The following is a 20,940-nucleotide window of genomic DNA, read 5'->3' as shown; positions in this document are numbered from 1 at the left end:
AGGCGAGCGCCCGGCCCCGTATGGGATGGGCCGGGTCAAGCCGGGCCCCGCCGCTCCGACGGTCATGGCGGCCCGTGGGTTGCGACCGCCCCGCCGCGCCCGAGCCGGAGCCGCCGTGCTGTTGCTGCCGGTGCTGGTGGTGGTGCTGAGCCGCGGAGCCGCCCAGGAGCTGAGCCCCCGCGGCAGGAACGTCTGCAGGGCCGGCGGGTAGGAGCGGCGGGGCGGGCAGGTGTGGCGGGACGGGACGGGACGGGACCCCCCGACCCGCGGCTGGGGGGGTCGGGGCGCGGTGGGGGGCGGCGGAGCCGGGGGCGGCGGGGGGGACGGGACGGGACGGACTCGCCGCTCCCCTCCCCCGGGCCAGCCGCGGTGCTGGGCGACTTCCAAGTCAAAGTCCGTCTTGTGCGGGGCTGAGGCGGGGGGAGCCGGGGAAGGGGCGAGGAGCTCAGCCCCAGCCTGGCCGGGGGGGGGCGGTCCTGATCGCCGGGCGTCCTGCGAGGACCCGGTGCTGGGCACACCGGGGCCGGTCCTGCTCCCCTTTGGGTCAGTCCTGCTGCGAGGAGCCGGTCCTGAGTGCCCCGGGGCCGGTCCCGCACTCCGCGGGGGCCGGGCGTGTTGCGGGGAGCCGGTCCCGGATGCCTCCGGGGCCGGTCCTGCGCCCCCCGGGGCCGGTTCTGCGGTGGGGAGCTGGTCTTGGGTGCCTCTGGGGATCGAGTTGCGCTGTGGGGGGGCAATCCTGCATCCCCGGGGCCGGTTCTGTTGGGGGGGGGGCGGTCCTGGGTGCCTCCGGAGATCGGGTTGCACTGTGGGGGGCCGGTCCTGCACCCCCCGGGGCCAGTCCCAGTGCCGAGCCTGGGCTGGCAGGATGCAGGATGCTCTGGGTATCCTGGTGGAGCTGCCCCGGGGCTGCTTGGGGTGGCAGAGTTGGCAACTCCAGGACCCTCGGGTTTGGCTTCAGAAAGTGGGTGCTGGCACTGCCTGGCTGTCCCCGGGGGTCCCATCCTGCCTGCCTGGCCGGGGGCAGGGCACTGCCTTGTCCCCGCTCCCGGTGCTCTCTGTGCGCCACGGGTCGCTTTGCAGAGCATCACTTCAGGCCAAGCTTCTCCACAGCGCTCGGGCTCGGTGCTGGCCGGGCCCCTCGGCCAGGCTGGCCCCAGCAGAGGGGGGAGAGCACCCACAGCTGCTCCCTCCCAGCTAGGAGAGCAGGATCCCCTGCCCTTGATGGGGGGCCCAGGCCATAAATGCACCTTTACATCTCACCCGTGAGGTCAGACGAGTCCACAAGGAAAACATGTGCTGCGAGCGAGAGGGGCCGCATAATGGCTCCATTCAGCAGGGCCGCAGGGCGCTGGTGCCCCCTCCTCAAATTACAGCCTGAGTTTCCTAAGGAGGCATTTCAGGAGCCAGAACGGCCGCAGCTCCTGCCCGTACTGTTCCTCGGCAGGGGAGGATGCGGGCAGCGGTCCTTCCTTGGCTGCCCATGATCTGCCAAGCTGGTTCCTAGCAAAACTGTCACCATGTCCCGGGGTGGCAGAGGGGACGTGAGCAGTGTCCCCCCCTGTTCCCAGCATCCTGCCCCACGTGCTGGGGATGGGGTGCCTGAGTGCTCCCCCTTGCACGGGGACCCCCCACATTCCCGCTGGATGGAGGTGGGGGAGATGCTGCACCCAGCGCCGCAGGGCTCAGACTTGCTCCCTGTGCCACCTGTGGGTGCCGTGGGGTGCGCAAGAGGCACTCGCCGGCAAGTAGGACAGGGTACATGGGATGGGCAAGCAGCGGTGTCCATCGTCTCGTGGCGAACGGGCCCTGGAGGCAGCCTAGGATCCAGACAAGGTGGGGAGGGGATGGTCCCTGGGAAGCTGAGATGATCATTTTCCACCCCTCACCCTTCTGCAAGCCCTTCTTCCCTCCCCACCCACACCCCTGGCATCCACCCCTGCCTTTACTGTGCTGCTCCCCTCCGTATAGAGGACACCACATCACCATCCAAACCTACCTTGGCAGCCCCAAGAACCCGGGGTGGGTGCTGTGGGACTTGCCCTGGGCCTGGGGCCGGGGACAGCTGGGCTGGAGGTGGCTTGGGGACGAGTGTCCCCTGCCCAAGCTTGGTAAAGCTGCTGGTTAGACTCTTGGCCGTGTGGCTCTACCAAGCACATCCAGGCATCCCTCGGAGATGCTGGCTACGGGTTTCGGAGGGCTCGAGAGGAGGATTCTGCTTGAGCCCCTCCTGTGACCTCCTGAGACCCGGCTAGTGAGTAGCAATTTGAGGAACTATTTAGGGCAGAAGGAAAGGGCATATTTGGGGCTATTTGGTGTTAAAGTTCTGAGTACTAAATACAGCTTGCTCCTAAATTCGAAGCTCTTCTATAATCAGTTACAAGTTGGCATGACCCTCTCGGAAGCTGCCATTTGGATGCAGGCTGATGAAAGCCCTGCGTGCATGGGCATTGCTCTGTCCCTGTCCTACTCTCACTAACGCTTCCTTTTGGTAATCTTTGGGGTTTAACTTATTTTTCTTTTCTTTCTCTGGCTGAAGGGTTTCCGTTTACATACACGATCCTACTCCTGCCTGCACCGGGGCATCTCTATCTTTGCCTGTACCCTGAGACTGGGTTTGGGTTGGGTAGCTGCAGCTGGCATCGGCTGGAGGGGGATGCCACTGGCTGGGACCCCATAGTCCCAAGAGCCCTTTGTGCCACACAAGGGGAGCTGGGTGTCACCGAGTGATGGGTGACATGGCGAAAGAAGGAGCTCAGCGCTGGGGTGATGCTCAGGAGGAGCAGCAGGGTGGGGAGCTCTGGGGTGGCTGTGTGACTGGGGAAGGTGACAGCAATGCTCTGGGCTTCAGGGACATGCTGCGAGTCCGGAGGGCTCCTCTGCAGCTCCGTCTGGCAGGCTGATAGCAGGGAGGTCTCATGTGGGACCACGGGCAGCAGCTCCCAGCCGAGCCCAGGGTCTCTCTCCTGCTTTTGGGGGTGTGAGCCTGCTTCTCATTGTTTAGGGGGGGCTGCATTGTTCTGGATGAGGAGCCATCCTTCCTGCCTCAGGAGCCCTCTCCATAGCCATAGGTAAAGGGGATGTGCTTCAGGGAACAATGCGGAATATTAATCTACAAGAAAAATATTCTGCCTCTGTAGAAACCCCCGGAGCATTTGTGGAGGTCCCGCTGATGCTCGGTGTGAGCAGGATGTGGCCACATGCCGGGGGCACCGCTGGCATTGCGCGCTCCTCCCTGCAGGTCACAGCTCTGGCTCTGCTGACATCCCCGCTCCTTTTGCTCCACATCAGCAAAGCTCCCAAGCCCCAGCCACATCTCAGAGACAGCTTTTCTTTCTTCTTTTTCCCAGTGTTTGTAGTGCTTTGAAGAGAAGAAAAAGAAATAGAAAATGTATTTGCATTGTGCATGTCTGTAGCGGCATGTCCACAGCAGCATGTCCATGTGGGTCGGGGCTGAGCTTTTAAACAGATCTCCCAGTTACCCCAGTTGTCACAGGGCGCATGGAGTGAGCCCTCTTTGGAGGAGCTGAGACCACAGGACATGCTTTAGACCCGTGCCCTGATGGGTGCCGGTCATCTCTGCAGCCAGCACCAACCCTGCCTGGGGCCGGCTGTGCTCAGGGACCAGTCCATGTGCTGCACTGGGAGCACCAGTTACCCAGTGCCTCATCCCAGCTGCCTCTCCTTGCAACGGGAGCAAGTTTATTTGCTGTCAAAGCCGCTGATAAATGAGGCGAGGGCTGAGCGGAGGGGTGCGGAACGCCATCAGCAGGCACGGTGAAGGAGAGATTAGCTATCAGTGAAAAGATAAGCACGAATCCTGCGTCCGGCAAGGCGGTGGGTGGGCTGGGGTCCCAGCTAGTGGTGGTCGCAGTGCTGCTTGCCTCCTCCAGCTTGCAGCAGGGGAAGGGTTTTTCCCTCCTGCCACCGTGTTTCAGCGGCTCCCTACTCCCCGCCACCAGCTCGGGGCTTTCGGCACGGGTGATGCTTTCTGGTGCATCACCCATGGTGCCCGCTTTGGTGGCCATGCTGAGCTGTTCGAGGGAGGAGGTTTCCCAAGCAGAGGGGTTTCCCCTTGCAAACCTGCGATGGTTTCATCTAAAAAACACCAAACACTGAATTTCTAAAGGGTGGAGCGGTGAAAGCAACCCCAGGTGGGACAGCGGGTGCATTGGCTGTGCCATGGGAGGGTCAGCGCACCACAGACTCTTCCCTGCCTGCGCCCGAGCATCCCAGCACAGCTGGAGAGGCTTTTTGGGGAGGGCAGCCTGAAGGCTCTTGCAGAGAAGAACCTTGTCTCCAGCCCACCCAGTCCTCGCGGAGGTGGTTTGGTGGTTGACCCCCACTTTGCCATTAACACCATGCATCCCCTTGCATGCTCGGCCAGAGCAGAGCCCCCCACTAGAGCCCTGGGGTCCCCGCACGGGGGGTACGTGCCGGCCGCCATCGCAGCGTCTTGCGACGGCTTCGATGGCTGAATAGATGGAGCTATTTTGGGCTCCGGCTGCAAGGCATTTTTTCCAGGCCTTGAATCATTTTTGTGGTTCTTTTCTGCCTCCTTTCCAATTTTTCACCGTGCACCGCTAAAAGGGGGACGCGATGCTCCCGGCTCGGCTGTGCGGGTGCTGCCCACCGAGGGGCCGGCGGTGGGAGCTGAGTCCAGCCTCCCCGGTACCCGCATTTGGCCGGGGGGCTGCTGGCAGCTCCCTCCCCGGCCCCAGGACAAGGCGGTCTGGCAGCCAGACACGGTCCTGTGACTGCGCTGGGTTTCGAGCGAATACTTCCTCTCTGTCTCCTCCTCCTCTTCTGCATTTGTTACATATAAAGAGGAAAAGGGGAAAAAAAAAAAAAAAGAAAAAGCAAAACGCATTCCAAGCTGCGGCGCTGGACCAGCTCGGGTGAAGTTTTCCTTGACTGCAGCGTCCGCTCGGGCTGTTTCTAATGCTCCAGCATCGCTCCCGTCGCTGGCGGGGACCAGGCAGTGGGGGTCAGCCCAGGGATGAGCAGGTTGCACTGGGGATGAGCAGGATTCCCCCACTCCGGGAGTTACTGCTGTGTCACTAACCGGGGAGCGCATTCCCCACACCTGGGTTGCAGCATTGTGAGTCCCCAGCCATTGGGAGACAAGCCGGGTGTCCAGCTACAGGCAGTTGGTTTTCCCCTGGGACATTTAGAGCCTTCCCTTTTTTTTCCAGCTTTTGGGGGTCTTTGGGATTTATTTATTTATTTTACAATAATGGCTGCAAATGCGACTTTCGTTCTTTGATCGCTCCTGATTAATGGGAGGAACCGGTCCTGTCCTCACTCCCAGCATTGCCTCAGCTGGCTAGTGAGGCATCTCAAGCCGGTGCCCATTGGAGCCCCCCAGCAGGTCTGTGCTGCCTGCGTGGTGGAGGAAGAGCCAAGTGCTCTCCTTGCCCCACAGGGGTGCAGCAGCCCCCGGCCAGGGTTTAGCTGACCAGGGGCACTACCTCTCACCATCACAGCATTGGTGCTCCAGGTGGGTTTTTGGGAAGGACCAGGACTTTCTAAGGTTTGTGGTGCTTCTTTTTCCCCTGCAGCTCCTCGGTGCTCGTGTGCTGCCCGGGATGGAGGCAACAGGGAAGCGAGTGTTTAATAGGTAAGCACCAGCATTCTGCTTCATTGGACACCGCTTACCTGCCCATCTTTTGCTGAGCCCTCCTGGCCTCACCACCACTGTCGGGGGCCACCCTGATGTACCCCACAGTGGGGAACCCCTGTCCTGGGGGCCTCTGTCTGCAGCTGGGCTCCCCAGGGATGCTGGAGGCTGTCCTGCCTCTCTGTGGTACTCAAAGCCAGCAGCGTGTGGGTGGAATGGGTGCTCACCCCCAGTGTTGGGGTGCTGGTCGCAGAGCCCAGCCCTGGGGTACCCTCTGCCCCTGCAGTGATGCCCTGGGGTGCCCCAGCCCTCAGTGGGCTCCTCCATGGGGCGCATCACCCCTGCTCTCAAGCTGGGGGGTTTCTCTTCATGCAGGTTTGGGTCTAAGGATTTGGGGGTGCTGCTCTGGGACCCCAGGGACAGCAAGATGTCCCCGCAGGGTGATGCATGGGGACAGGGAAGGTGCAGCTGCAGGGACGGGACCCTGAGATTTCCTGGGGGTGCTGCAGAAGCGTGGGGAGCCAAGCCAGAGCCACCAGTGGAGGAGAAGCTGCCAGGACCAGCCACATGTCCATCATGGCCCCACTGGGGAGAAGCTGCTGGGGCAGGCAGGCTGTCAGGCAGAGGCCACCTTGCCTGCAGGCAGGGCAGCCCCAGCTGGGGCCACGCCAGGCGTTACAGCTCTTACCAGGGGCCACGGCGAACCCAGCATGGATGCTCAGCATGAAGCCCCAGGAGCTCTCATCCCCTGCACTGCCGCCATGATGCAGGTGGCTGTTTTGGGGTTCCTGTGCTACTCCCCGCAGTCTCAGCTGGCCACGGGGCTCGCCTTGCCCCAGGAGAGCCGGAGGAGCTCTGCACACCAGCCCAGGGCATCAGCAGTTTGCAACCGGCAGCGAAGACCATGTAACCAACTAACCCACCGTGCATGAGCCCTCGTAACCGCTCGTTGCATGTGTTGGGTGCCCGCGCACCGGGAGCAGGATGCGGTCCCTTCAGCATGCCGGCAGGACGGGAGAAGGACAGGGTCTGCCAGGACAGTGGGGGGAGGATGGTCCCACCAGCGAGCTGTCCCCATCTCCTTGCCCCACCCCCCAACCTGCTCTAACCGTTAGACTCACTGCTCCTAACCTGTGTAATCTGTCTATTTTAGGGGTTTCTATAGTATCCATCACCGTAGGTCTAAGAACTCCCAGGTAAGGTGGATGGGATGGGTGGTCTGCTCTCCCTCTCCCGGTGGCTAAGGAGGCTTGTCCAGGGCCATGCGGCATCTGCCTGCGCCTGCCTGCACCGCGGTGCTGCCTGTCCCACGTCCTGCGCCTGCCCCGCTCTGGGCATTGGCCCCAGCGCAAGGTCCCCTCGGCAGCAGAGGGACTAGTGGCCTTTGGGGGCTGGTGGCCCGCGTGGGAGAGGCGGTGGTGGGGGTGGCAGTGACGTGGCTGCGATCTGTAAGGAGTGCAGGGAGGGGGACAGGGGGACCGTGCTCGCCGCTGCCTGCAACCCCCCCCACTCCATGTCCCCGTTCTCCCCTGGTGCCTGCAGGCAGCCCCTGCCCGGAGCTGCCTGTGCTGGTGATACGGAGCTGAGCGAGGGATGCTCCCGCTGGGTGCAGCCGGTGGCAGGGACAGGGCTGGGCTGGGTGGCAGGAGGCTGGTGGCAGGGATGGAGCTGAACAGGGTGGCAGAAGGCTGGTGGCATTTTTCTGGTGAGGGTCCCATCCAGCCTGCCCGGCTGCTTGCCAGGATGGTCACTGCCACAGCTCAGCAGCGCCCGGAGTGCCACCGCGCACCCCTTACCCTGCTCTGCGGGGCTGGGCGGGAGGGATTGGGGGAGCAGCGACGAACCCAGTGGCACTCGCGCTCATGCCTGCCGTCTGTCCGTCCGTCCAGCCGTGTGCAATGGGAACTTCACCTGCAAGGAGAACGAGGTGTGCGTCAGGCCCGGCGAGTGCCGCTGCCGGCACGGCTACTTCGGTGCCAACTGCGACACCAGTGAGTACTGGCAGGTGCCCGCGTGTCCTCGGCGGGGTTCGCTGGGGTGGTGCTGGCTGATCCTGGGGTGACTTTCCAGAGCAGAGCATTAGGGATGGGGCTGAGATGCTCTTGCTTTGCCCTTGCCTGTCCCCCTGGCTTTGTCCCCAGGGCATCGTCCCTTTGGAGGGGTCTCCTTTGAGATCCAGCGCACTGGAGGGGGGGGGACAGCAGTCGAGAGGTCCCATTGGGACTGGGGGTCTCCGCTGGTGCCCAGTGGTGGGGTTGTCCCACGGGCAGTGCTGGGGCTGACAGCTCTGCCTGCAGAATGTCCCCGGCAGTTCTGGGGTCCCGACTGCAAGGAGATGTGCAGCTGCCACCCCAACGGGCAATGCGAGGACGTGACAGGCCAGTGCACCTGCAACCCCAACCGCTGGGGTCCCAAATGCGAGAACGTCTGCCTCTGCAAGCACGGCAAATGTGACCAGAAGACGGGCAAATGCACCTGCGAGCCCAACTGGTGGGGACCCCAATGCTCCAGCTCCTGCTATTGCAGCCACAACTCCCAGTGTGACCAGCAGACTGGCAACTGCCTGTGCCAGCCCGGCTGGTGGGGCCGCGGCTGCAACAACCAGTGCTCCTGCAACAACTCGCCCTGCGAGCAATTCACGGGCCGCTGCCAGTGCCGGGAGCGGACGTTCGGGCCCCGCTGTGACCGGTACTGCCAGTGCTACAAGGGCAAGTGCAACCAGGTGGACGGGACCTGCACGTGCGAGCCGGGCTACCGGGGAAAATATTGCCGCGAGCCGTGCCCGGCTGGCTTCTATGGCCAAGGCTGCAGGAGGCGGTGAGTGGCCGGACACCATCGGGCCTGATCCAGCACCGCGGGCTCGGTGGGAGGTGGCAGGGGGAGGTTTCGGGGATGCTGCGCTGGGTGACGGGCTCCCCCTCGGCCGTTGCAGGTGCGGGCAGTGCAAGAGCCTGCAGCCATGCACCGTGGCGGACGGGCGCTGCCTGACTTGCGAGGCGGGCTGGAACGGCACCAAATGCGACCAGCCCTGCTCGCCTGGCTTCTACGGAGAGGGCTGCGAGAAGCTCTGTCCCCCCTGCAAGGATGGCCACACCTGCAACCACATCAACGGCAAGTGCTCCCATTGCAACCCAGGCTGGATCGGAGACCGGTGAGTGCAGCTGGGTGCAGAGTCGGACCCCGGTGGAGCGATGCCCAGCCTCCCTGCTGCTCCCTGCCTGGGGACTGGGGGTGGCTGTGGGTTTCTGCAGGCAGGAGGGGAGGACAGGGATGGGCTGAGCCCGCTGGCACAGCCATGGGACCAGAGGGAGCCTGCAAGACCCCTGCCCCATGCCCCCAGATAACGTTGGGTGCTCGCGGTGGGGCTCAGCTCTCAAGTTGGGAAGATTTCCTGCAGGCTCTTGTGACCAGGATTGGTTCTGGGGCTTAGCAGCACCCAAACAGGGTTGGCGACACAGCCCCATCTCCCTGCCTGCAGGCAGGAGGGCTGGGGGGATGCCAGAGGTCCCCAGGAGCTGTGGGTGCTCCAGCCACCTGCCCTCATCCCTCCCCAGGTGTGAAACCAAGTGTCGGAATGGGACGTATGGGGAGAACTGTGCCTTCGTCTGCAGCGACTGCGTCAATGGCCAGTGCCACTTCGAGACCGGCCGGTGCCTCTGCCACCCGGGCTCCCACGGCACCTAGTAAGTGAGCCACAGCAGTGTACCCCAGGGCACGGGCGATGCTCAGGAACCTCCTGCCCCCTTGGGTCCTACACGGTTCCCAGACAAGAGGTTTCCTGCGGTGGAAGTGCTCATGGGCAATAATTCCGATGGTTTTTGGAGCGGAGGGGAAAGGACATGCTTACGGAGCCGTTAGCAGCAAGGTAACGCCATGAGAGAGGGGTTTTGCTTTAGGAAATGCCTATTTGGCAAAAACAAATGCCATTGACAGAACGGTGGTTTGTTGGGGGGTTTGGTGTTTTTTTCAAGTCTAGGGTGGAATTTCTAGCTGAAAAGAGAGAGAAAACCACATCCCAGAATAGCAAATAGCCTCATGGGCATGGCATCTGCAGGGTGCTCTTGCTGCAAGCTGTGCCTCCAGCCGAGGTCTTCCTCACCCCTGGGAAAAGCCCCCCCCCAGTCCTCCCCCTTTCCCCCAGCCCAAGGGAGAGGCACAAGGGACATCACGTCCTGCATGCCCTGGTGTTTTTTTCCAGTGTGGGCCTGAAATGCTGTTTGAAAAGGCAAAGAAAGTGTTTCCCACCCATCTGGGGCATGCAAACAGCTCCCCCAGGTCCTGCGGGGTGTTGCTCAGATTTTCCCAGCAATTAACTGTAAGGGTGATGGTAGTGACAGGGATTCGGAGCTGGCATCCTGCCCGTGCTGGCATTTCTCTCAGGGCATATAAACAGGGAGCGTTTGCATTTCGGGTGGGTGTTTTTGGGGCTTCGCCAACCACTCGTGCTGCCAAAAGTGCCGGCTGGGCACCGGTGCCAGCTCAGGATGCCCAGCTTGGGCATCGTTGCCACCTTCGGTAGCAAAGGCAGAGGTAAGTGGGTCCTGGTGTTTACTGGGGGTGCGCGGGGGTGCTTTCGGCACAGCTATTCTGAGACCCCAGCACAGCACCAGGAATGTGGGGACTGGGGGTGCTCAGGATGCAGCCCCGGCCCCAGCAGCATCCCGGAGCTGTAACCGCGGGCTGAGCTGTGCTGTATGGGTGCACGCCGGGCGGGCTCAGGGACTTTCTTGGTGCTCAGGCGGATCCCTGTGACTTATGTGCAAACTAGTGTTTTTGTCAGCAGCATATAATTTTGCTAAAAAGGGGATGATTTCTGGAAGGAAGGCAGAAGCGGTGTCCTCGCTGGGCAGGGGTGTCCTCTCAGCTCTACGTCGGGAGGATGCTGAAGGAAAGGCTGCTAAGTTATTTGTGGTGTGCACAAAGAAGTTTATGTCCTCATCATCATTCCCAGAGGTGTTGGGACCCTCTTGGAAAAAAACCGCCCCCCTCTGCTCTCCCAACATCTCAGCCTGGGGCAGAAATGTGAATCTAAGTAGTGGGGTCCGGAGGTTTGGGTTGCTGGGGAAATATCCCAGATCCCGTCCCGCCGCGTTTGCTGCCCTGGCACAGCTGCTCCGAGCAGCCGCGGGGGCTCAGCGCCCGTCCCGGCAGGCACACGGCGCCTGGCGGGCACGAGGCTTGGCCGGGCCGGCGCTTTGCAAGTCGGCAGAGCATGAAATGGGCTGAGCCACCTCTGGGCATGGTGCCGAGGGCTGGGGGCAGCTGCGTTCCCGGGGGAGTGTGTTTGGGCCAGGGCCCGCTGGCTCCTTACGGCTGCAGCCGCTCCGGCCGGGATGCTGCTGCCAGTGAGCAGCTGGTGGAGGGTTTGGTGACCGGTAGCGCCACCGGCATCCCCCAAATCCATCCGGGTCCTGCACCGTGGTGCCTGACCCACCGCCGGGGTGGAAGGTTGGGTTGGTCCCGCCAACACCAAGAGCCCCGGTTGCTTTGGCGTGTGCCTGGCACATATTTTCTGTGCTCAGGCCCCTGATGCTCGCAGGTCGGTGCCCGTTCCACCTGTGTCCCTGTTGCCTTGGTGACGCTGTCAGGGAGGTCATTTTACCGGCGGTGGGGATTTGACGCCGGGGATTTGAAGCCAGGCTTAGCCAAACCAGGAGGGTCTGCCCTGACCGAGCAGATGCCTCAGGGCTGCTCATTTGCTTTTTCTTCTTGGAGGCCAAAAAATAAAAATAAAATCAATCTGGGCACTTTCCCAGCTCATGGCTGCCGTGGCTCTGCCCGGCTCAGTGTGGAGGAGCCCGGGAGTGCCATGGCCACGTCACTGCTGAGCTGAGCTGGAAATCTTGCTTGTGATGCTGGGGTGACTTTAGATGCAACTGCTGGGTTAACAACCTTTCCTAATGGCTGCGCCTAATTGCAAAGCCCCACGCAGGGAGCAGCAAGAGTGTGTGAGCTCTAGCTGGGCCGAATCTCCCGAACGATGGGTGAAGCCGCTGGGTGGGTGATGGGGTCCTGCTCCCTGCAGCTTAGGGGGTCTCCCAGGGTGCAGGGGGGAACTGTGTCGGAGCAGCCTGGAGAAGGGCCCCCTGCTTTTCCCCAGAGCACGGAGGGTTTGGGAGGACGCAGCAGGCGGGGCGGCAAGGGCTCTCACTTGCCCCCTTCCCTCCAGCTGTAACCTGACTTGCCCGCCCGGCCGCTACGGAGCCAACTGCGCCGAAGCCTGCAGCTGCCACGACGGCACCTGCGACCCGCTGACGGGTGCCTGCCACATGGGTGAGTGCCGGCGGGCACGGGTCGGGGTGCCGGGCTCTGCCGCTGGGCCATCACCGGGCCTGACCGGCCAGCTTTTTGTCTTGCAGAGGCCAACCAGCGGATGGGGGTGATCGGGGCAGGAGCCCTCCTGGCGTTGCTGCTCATCCTCCTGCTCTCCCTGCTCTGCTGCTGCTGCGTCTGCCGCAAGAAGGACGAAGCCCGTGGGTGAGTGCCGGGGCCGGGGGGCTCTGCTGTGACGCCCAAGCAGAGGGGAGAGCTGTGGGTCTGGGGACAGCTGGGGATGGCGGTGACCAGTGCAGGGCTGGGACCGCTGGGGCGATGCAGGGACCTCACTGGGACGGTCGTGCTGTGGGGAAACTGAGGCAGAGCAGCGCTGCCCACCTGCCACTGTGTGCCCTGTGGGTCCCTGGGGTCTGAGCAGGTCCCGCTGCGTCCTCAGGGCAGCACGCAGCTGGGGGGCTGATGGAGGGGCTCGGGGTGAGCCCTGTCTGGGGACACCCCCTTCCCCCTCTCCCTGATGTTGTTTCCCTCTCGTGGGCCATCACTTCATAGAGACCCCCCAGGTCCCCTCCAGTCTCCAGGGGGCTGGAGCTGATCTGCAGAGGGAACCCTAAAATACAGTGAGGGCATCAAGACATAACCAAGACCCCCAGAACAAACCCCTGGGCCATGGGGTGAGACCTGGAGGGGGGGTGATGGGCTGCAGCACTGCCGGCTGTCCCGCATGGGGATGTTCAGAGCAGGGAGGGTGAGTTCCTGCGGCAAGGTTGGGTTGCTGGCAGCACCCCGTGACATCCCACCATGGGGACGGGGATGGGGACAGCCCCACTGCAGCGGGGGGAAGGCTTGCGCTGCTCAGCAAGGAATGAGGGGGCCACGGGATCTCCTCCGGCTGTGGAAGAAAGCCTCTCCTCATGCCACCGGCCGCTGCACAGGAATTTTCCAGAAGCCTCCCCTTGCAGCCCTGCCAGCTCAATCCCAGCCCAGCACATCTGGCTTGGAGAGCCTGGGGGCTGCGTGTAATTATCCCACAGATAAAAGCACAAATGCAGCCCCGCTTGGTGAAGTATTGCACAGGGAGAGGGGAAATGGCTCAAAATAGTTTCCTCTCTCCCCGGGTGCCTGGACCTCTACAATGTTCCGAAACAGCTGGGTCACCCGCGGTGCTGTCGCAGCAGCGCTCCTTTGCCGGAGCATCCCGAGGGACCGTGGCAGTGGTGGGCATGTCGCAGGTTGCCTTGCGTCAACACGCGAAGCCGTTTGCTCCTGCGGCTGCAGATAATTGCTTGAAACCTCGGCCCCGGGAGGCTTCAAAACCAGAGAGCAAATAAAGAGAAGCCAAATGTTTGTTTTAGGGTTGGGATAATTTTTATTTTTAAATATTCAGGGTCTTGGCAGGGTGTTGTGGGTGTTTTGGGGCCAGGCTGCCAATGGCCATGGCCGGATCTGGCCTTGCCACCATCCCCTGGCACTGCTCTGCATCCTGGCGCGGTGTGAGCTGGTGCCCGGGGCTGGCAGCGGCCCTGGCAGGTCCCCGACCCCTCATGCCCTGGGCACCCCCCTGCTTTGATCTGCCCCATTATCTTTCCTGAAACCCCTTGCATTTGCAGCATCCCTGAGCTCCTGACTCTCTCCATGGCCCCATGAAGGCTGTCCCCACCACGAGGTGGGTGCCAGTGCCTCTTATGGAGCTGTCGCCTTCTCTTGCAGCTCCAGCCAGGACCCGGCAGCAGCCAAGAAGCCACCGAGACGCTTGTGTGGGCGTTTCAGTCGGATCGGTATGAAGCTCCCGCGCATCCCCCTGCGCCGCCAGAAGTTACCCAAGGTCGTGGGTAAGGTGCTGAGGTTTGGGGAGGGGGCAGAGGGCCAAACCCTGGGGGCTTTACTCCTGGCAGGGCAGTGCACATGACTCATGGCATCCTTTCCAGCCCCAAAAAGAGGGCAGCGAGCGTGGCAGAGCAGCGATGGGGACACACGGGTCCCCGGGACCGATGCAATGCTTGGTTCGAGCTGCCTGGCTCGCAGGGGCTCAGCCCTTTCTCAGTCGACAGCTTCTGGATCTCAAAGCGCATCGTTTTGCTTTGTGAGGGTGGGTACCTGGTGCCTGGAGCTCTGCTGAGCTGTTTTGTGAGGCTTTTAGGTTCCCCAGGTAGAGGAGCAGTCCCTGTCGCGGCAGCGTAACGCCTCGTTTGCTCTCTTGGTCCTGACTTAACCCTGCCCCAGCTTTGCATGGAGCCAGAGCATCCAAGCTGGGGCCAGAGCCCACCCGGCTGTGGGTGGGCTCTGTGCGCAGCAGAGTTGAGGATGGAGGGGCAGAGGCTTTTGGGTGAGCTCCCCGCACTGCCTGGGCACAAACTGGGCTTGTAGGGGGATGCTTGCACCTGGTAAAGCCCCTGACCTGGAGCTGTTACGGCTGTTGGGGACCCCCTGCATCCAGGCAGCTGGGGGACACTGTCCCCCGCACGCTCCAAACCCTTCCTGCACTTGTCCCAGCATGAGGAGCTGGGGATGTGCTGCCTTGGAGGAGAATAAACTGGGGGGCGAAGGCAGCGCTCCCCACCCTGCACTGGCATGGGTCTCAGCCCCGTGCCCCCCTTCCCAAGCCCAGCACCTCCCCAGGCGTGCAACGCTGGTGCGATGCCCCGAGCAGCCGCTCGGCGTGAGGCTGAATCCCCCATTCCAGGTGGGACACAGAGATGGCCCCTGTCCCAGCACGCCATGCCCAAGCTCCAGCATCAAAGTAGGGAGGACAAATCCTTGCCTGCCGCGTGGGGCACGGCAAAGCCCTGCCCCAGAGCAGGGTGCGCCAGGGCCGGAGAAACATTCCTGCTGCAAGGATAACAGAGGATAACAGAGGCCGTGTTTGTGGAAGGGGCCGGGCAGGGCTCGGGGAGGACAGAGGGTGCCTGTGTGCAGCGAGGGCAGGGGGGGCTCAAGGGGGCTGCCTGCGCCTTCACTGTGCCGGCTGGCGCCCACCCAGCTGCTCTGTGTAAACAGGGCAGCAGCAGCCCCGGGAAAGGCTGAGGATGCAGCACTGGTGCCAGAGGGATGCTCGGGATGGTCTGGGGTCCTGGCAGGGCTGGAGCTATTCCTGGAGCCTAGTTGTGGGGTTGGGGGTTGTTGTGTCACTGGAGGGAAAGGCTTTGGTCGGGGCTTGCCTTGTGTTCATCGTGTCGTCCTGCACAGCAGCGCTGGCGTGGGTTGCGGCAGCTCTCAGTCCTTCTGGTGCATGGTCCAGCAATGCCCCCAGCACCCACTGGGTCTGGGGACCCCCTGCGGGAGGGAGACCTGCTGGGGTGCCTGCAGCAGCTGCATCCCTGTGATGCCTGATGACCGCGGTGCCACGTCACTGTGTGGCTCCACCTGGAAGCCACAGTGGCCGGTACATGGTGGCAGAGGCCGTCTGTGTCCTGCGTTGGTCCTGCCAACAGGAGGGTCCAGAGGACGCTGAAATGCCCCAATCCCAAGTGCCAGGTCAGCCCTGGAGGTGCTCAGGACCCTGTGGGGATGTTGTGGTGAAACCGGTGCTGGCTGAAGCCAAGGATGCCCGGTAGATGGTCGCTCTGGATCTGCTCACATCCTTGCAGAGCCACTGCCATGACCATGCGTTTGCTGGTGCTGGGTGGGTTTTCCCCTCTGGGCTCAAACGTGATCATGGTCACCGCCAGCTAGCACAAGCCCATGTGTGGGAGCACCTTCCCAGGTGGGACAGCAGGTCTTGAAGCCCCACCAAAGCTCAGTGGGTGCCTGGAGCCCCAGGTGCCCCCCTCAAAAGCAGCTCCCCAGCTTTGGCACCAGCTTCAGATCTGCAGCATCTCCCTGGGGATTGCACCTGAGCTCACAGCCTGCGTGGCCATGTCCTGGCCTGACACCAGCGGCCGCGGTGCCAGGGTTTGGGTATCCCTGTCTGCCTGAGTTTCACGGGGTTTGCTTCTCGGGACATCAGCGGTACCAGCATGGGTCTCGGTTGCGTGTCGCCCCGCAGATGCCGGGACTAACCTGAGCTCTGCAGCGCACAGTGCCCACTCCTGCACCCCACCACTGCATCTCATCACTAAGCAGTGAAGCTCAACCAGCCGTGAGGGTGATGCCGACCACGGGGAGCTTGGGATGAGTGGGAGAGGGCAGCCAGGAGGGCTCCGGTGCCACCCTCCCACGGCCCTTCTGTGGCTCCTCGCCACTTCGTCCCCGTCTTGAGACTGATCGACCGCCAGGGAACCAGGGCTGGGGTTGGCACCCTGATTCTGTGGCCCCGGGAGATTTTGGGGAGCAGTGGCAGGAGAAGACCTGTGGGAAGCATCCAGATTTCTCCCAGCCCTATCAGCCCATGATATATCAGCTAGGGGAGATGAATCCCAGGGGACCACACAGGAGCCCCCAAGCCTGGCTCCGAGCGCGCTGCACATCCTCTTTTTATCCTTTGGCCAAATCCTGGGTCTCATTCGAGTCCTGGAGACGCCTCGTGGCCATGAGTCCCAGCTGCTCGTCATGCCTCCTCTCAGGAAGCATCTCCCTTCATCCGCTTCCAGCCGGCTGCTTTTAATTTTCCCTTTTTGGTTTTTATTACAAGGAAAGCCATGTTGAAACTGCCACTTCCCCCTCTCCAGGCCGTTTGCTCTTTAAATATCGCTGCTTGCTTTTTTTTTTTTTTTTTTCCCTTTCTCCAAGAAGCCAAACTATGTAGGGACGAGCGTGCATGGCTGCCGTCATTTTAATGACCCTGCATCTCTGAAGCCAGATTCCCTAATAGAGAATAAATGTTCCGGTGGACATCCCAATAACACTTAGAGTTATTTTATTGTAAAACAGGGACGTGGTGCGAAAATGAAACAGTCAGAGCAGGAAATTACAGTGCAACTTAGATGGTTGGGAAGTGCGGACAGAGGTTACAAATACCTGGAAATATCAATGTCCAGCTGCTGCGCAGGGGTAGCCTGGCTGTGTGCTGGGTTTTTGCAGCCCTTGCTGCGAAGCAGGGCTCTGCCTGGGCTTGGAGGCAGCTTGCCACCATCCCAGGGGACAAAAGCCAGCAGGCAGGGGATGGGGACGAGAGCATCTGGTGCTGCCCAGCACTCTGGGAGGGTTGGTCCCCTCCATCCTGCTGGGTGCTGCCACAGTCCTGCGGGTACCCCGAGGACGATGCTGAAGCTGCAGGCACCTGGGGAAGCCACACAGGATGGGTTGGGACATGAATTTATCCAGCAAAGAGCCTTAAAAATGATCAAACAGAAAAACCAGTCCCTCCCAGCCCAGACAACTGTCACTGCTCGGCTTTTTTTTTTTTTTTTTTCAGCTGTTGAAACCGAAAATATTTTTAACACCAAGTTTTTCCTCTCTTGTGGCTTTTCTCTTCCGCGGCCAGCCCCCACAGCAGAGGGGGTGGCACCAGGGTGAGGGGGGATGCTTCTCCTCAGCTTCAGTGTGGGAGAAGCTGGCAAAGCATGTGAAAAGTGGCAGAATGGGGAAAAACCGGTGATGTGCATCCCCCTGCCACAGGCATCCTTTTATCATCCTTCTACCTCCTTTTGCAGAAGCAGAAGGAAAAGGAAAAGGCAAACCATGATGCTGAAGTGGAAATTAGTGCAATTAAAGCTGGCAGCTCATTTCTTTCCCCAGGAAGGGGACAGTCACAGCGCCAGGACTTTCTTTGCAAAGTGGCTGTGCCGGGTTGCGGCAGCTCGTGGGTGACTGCCGGGACACTCGCTGGGTCCTCGTGGGACCCAGAGTTTTGGGTGGCTCATCCTTCTCCCACGTACATCCTTGATTTGGGCAGCTGGAGACCTGCCATGGAGAGTGGGGATAGGTGGGAGGTGTAAGGCTGCTTGGGCTGCTCTGTCCACAGCCACTCGTCCCCAGGCGTGGGTGATGCTGGTCACCACCACTGCAGGTTGATGGCTTCTATGGATGCTTGGCTGGGGGACCTGGTGGGGATGCGCAGCAAGAGCTGTCCCCATGTCTGGGATGCTGTCCCTGTCCCCAACACCCACTGGAAAGTTGGGCAGGGGGGAGCTGCGCAGCATCCCACCCTCCTGGCTGGCGTGGGGGCTGGGGGGGTCCAGCAGGATGGGCACTGACAGCAGTTCCTTGCCCTCGTAGTGGCCCACCACGACCTGGAGAACACCCTGAACTGCAGTTTCATCGAGCCGCCCTCTGTGGTGGAGCAGCCTTCCCCATCCTGGTCCTCCCGTGGCTCCTTCTCCTCCTTTGACACCACGGATGAGGGGCCGGTGTACTGCGTCCCCCACGAAGGTGAGCAAGGGCACCGGGTGCTTCCCCAGGGGACTTCGGGGCCATCACCAGGGGCCACCTCCTGCTCGGTGGAGAGGCATCACCCTTGCACGGTGGGGACCGTGTCACCCTGGCTACTAGTGCCCCGGGAAGGGATGCGGGTCCAGTGTTGCCTCCCACAAGAGTTTCAGAGCTCCCTCCTCTGGCGTTTGCTGCTCTGGGGTTGTTTTAAGAGCCCTCTTGTGCTGGGGTCTCTGAGCAGGAGGAGGGAACGGGGGGACCTGGCAACGCGCTGGGGTGCGGGGAGGAACCGGGTGGGATGCTGTCCCACCGTGCTGTGGGAGCATTTTGGTCCTTCCCCTCCCCGGGCACACCCTGACCTGACACCCCCGTGCTCTCTTCCCACAGAGAGTGTGGGCGACAGCAGGGACAGGGGGACACCCGCCAGCCCTGGGGACAAGCTGGTGGCCCCGGCAGGCGGGGAAGAAGCGGGCGAATACACCTTCCTGAAGGAAACGGGCTCTGTCAGAGCTTTCCCAGCCGACAGCAGCGAAACGCCCCTGCTCAAGTCCTCGGACAGTGAGCGCTCCTCCTGCGGCTCGGGCTCGGCCGGCGCCGCGCTCTACGCCCGGGTCGCTCGTCTCTCCAAGCAGTCCAAGGAGGAGGAGGATGCTACCACGGAGCCCCGCAGCTCCGGGAAGCCGCCATCCCCGGAAAGGACCAAGCCCCGTCCCCCAGACCCGGCCACGAAGCCCAAAGTCTCCTGGATCCACAGCAGGTACAACTCCAGCCAGTCCAACTCGCTGCCGGCACCCAGCCGGTCCCCGGAGCGAGCGGCTGCCCGGTCCAGCAGCCCGGAGCAAGGCCAGGGCTTGGCCAAGAGGAAGAGGAGCCCGAGCGAGACATCAGCCGGCGTGCAGGGCAGAGCGGAGGAGAAGGGTGGCACGCGGGGCAAGGAGAAAACACAGAAGCAACCGAAGGAGCCCGGCGTCCCTGAGGGCAAAGCCAGCCTCACCGGGGAGCCCCAGTCGCCCTCCAAGCCCAAGCAGAGGAGCAAAGCCGGCTCAGAGCCGACGGAGAGCATCAACGGGGCAGTGCAGAACGCCTTCCGAAAGATGGGTGCCTTCCAGCCAGAGCGGCGGGTCGGGGACAACAGGGATGCTCCTCGCAGCCCCGGCACCAGCAAACCCCGCTCCGAGCCCCTCCATCCCCACCTGGCCTCCGAGCTGGCCGCCCAGCTGAAGGAAAAGACTCAGAGCCTCAACAAGGGGGACGGAGGCACCCGGGCGAACGGGGTGGGCACCCAGCGGGAGAAGCCTACCCCTCCGCAGAAAGCCAAGCGCTCGGTGGCCGCCGGCGGCCAGAAGACCAGCAAGCCCTTGCTGCCCACCTCTCCCCACCTGCAAAAACTGATCCCTGGGGCGGCCGAGCCAGCAGCCGGGGAGCCCAAGCGGGTGGAGAAGCCAAGCGCCGGCAGCGGCCAGGACCAGGCTCTCCCCAACGAGCAAGCGGCCAAGAAAACCCCCATTAAAAAGCCTCCCAGGAAGAAGAGCCGAGAAGCCAGCCTGGAGCCGCCCCGAGCAGCCGCTGTGCCTGCTCAGGCGGTGCAGTGACCGGGAGCCGGGCACCGGCCCCGCACCGGCCGGCCGCGCGCCGGGAAGAAGGACATTTGCCAGCATGGCCAGTGGACATGGAAGCCTGGACTGGGCAGGGGGCACTGGAAGAGCCTTGAGCCTCCATTTCCCCCCTCCTCCATCTCTCTCATCCCGTTTTTTCCTTTAGTCTCCCCTGTCCCAGGACCTGGTCCTCCCCATCTGTGCCCTGCTGCCTGCTCCCTGCCCGGGTCTGGCAGCTCGCCCTCCCCGCGCAGGGCAGGACCGCAGGGAGCTGGCCCAGCCGCCAACCCAAGGCGGGGGGGGGTCCGTGCGTGGCATATCCCCCCCACACTTTTTTGTAGCAGTATTATCAATCGCATAAGCAGTGCTTGTTGTACTAGACGTACCCACGGTATATTCTGCAGTAACGGAGCCGCTCGCTTCCCACACCCCACTCCAGTCTGTTGGGCTCATGGTGCACTGGAGAGGGAGGGTGTTGCTGTTCGGCACCCAGGGCATCACCAGGGACGTCACCGGCAGCAAACCCCATGCCCCGGCGCCCCGGGCTCCAGGCACGGCTCTCCATTGCCGGTCCCGCCGCAGCCGAGCCATGCCCGGCGTGGGGTCGAGCTGGTTTCGACCGATGCCACCCTCCCCTCTGCCCCTGGGGTTGCTTCTGGCCAGGAGGAAAGCACTACTTATGGCCAGAGCTGGACGCCCTTTAGGGTCCCACATCCCATCCAGCGGAGTTGGAGGGATTAGTTCGGTACGACGGAGCCTGGCACCTCTGCAGAGCGCTTTCCTAATAAAAATGTATTTCTTCTGTAGCTGGGTGCCGTATCTCCATGCCCCAGGCTCTCGGTGGGTGGGTGATGTGCCGGGCATCACCCGGTCTTGCTGGGGTGCTCAGCCCAGTCCTGAGCGGGATGCAGTGGGGAGGTGGATGACCTTGCAGCAGGTTCAGGCAGGTAGGCAGGGTGGGGAGGCAGATCCCCACTGTGACTGCTGCTGGGTGCTCACCTGGCAGCAAAGACCAGCCCTGGGGACAAGGTGAGGAGTCCCTCATCCGCCAGTATCCAGCATCCTCCCCTAGCCCAGCAAAAGCCCCAGGGGCTGGACCGGTCTTGTGGTCAGACCCTCTCCAGCGTAGCAAGGATTGGGCCCTGGGGCTCAAGAGAGCTCTGGCTGCTGTGCAAAAAGAGTCCATCCCTTGCTGGGTGCTTGGGG

General features: G+C 62.4%; 1 protein-coding gene across 2 annotated transcripts; it reads left to right on the top strand.

Annotated features, from left to right (window-relative positions):
- SCARF2 (scavenger receptor class F member 2) lies at positions 1-20,536 on the top strand. 2 transcript variants are annotated; one of them, XM_049806063.1, is made up of 12 exons: positions 154-207; positions 5,559-5,617; positions 6,771-6,813; positions 7,507-7,608; positions 7,915-8,434; positions 8,550-8,768; positions 9,172-9,300; positions 11,787-11,890; positions 11,977-12,094; positions 13,601-13,722; positions 17,987-18,139; positions 18,527-20,536. In XM_049806063.1, the coding sequence occupies exons 5-12, from the start codon at positions 7,953-7,955 to the stop codon at positions 19,729-19,731; spliced, it is 2,532 nt and encodes an 843-aa protein (XP_049662020.1). In that variant the 5' UTR covers positions 154-207; positions 5,559-5,617; positions 6,771-6,813; positions 7,507-7,608; positions 7,915-7,952; the 3' UTR covers positions 19,732-20,536. The 2 variants fall into 2 exon arrangements, with proteins under 2 accessions (XP_049662019.1, XP_049662020.1); XM_049806062.1 differs by lacking the exon at positions 6,771-6,813 and having other exon boundaries at positions 1-207.
- The last annotated feature ends 404 nt before the right edge of the window (positions 20,537-20,940 follow it).

This window comes from Accipiter gentilis, chromosome 7, assembly GCF_929443795.1.
Source record: "Accipiter gentilis chromosome 7, bAccGen1.1, whole genome shotgun sequence".
Lineage (NCBI taxonomy): Eukaryota > Metazoa > Chordata > Aves > Accipitriformes > Accipitridae > Astur > Astur gentilis.
The sequence above is the reverse complement of the archived record's forward strand: the minus strand, read 5'-3'. Positions and strand labels throughout refer to the sequence as shown.

Coding starts and splice junctions, on each gene's coding strand:
- SCARF2 (XM_049806062.1), top strand. CDS start 26: ATGGGCCGGGTCAAGCCGGGCCCCGCCGCTCCGACGGTCATGGCGGCC. Junction 11,891..11,976: donor GACGGGTGCCTGCCACATGG/GTGAGTGCCGGC, acceptor TTTGTCTTGCAG/AGGCCAACCAGCGGATGGGG. Junction 13,723..17,986: donor GAAGTTACCCAAGGTCGTGG/GTAAGGTGCTGA, acceptor TTGCCCTCGTAG/TGGCCCACCACGACCTGGAG.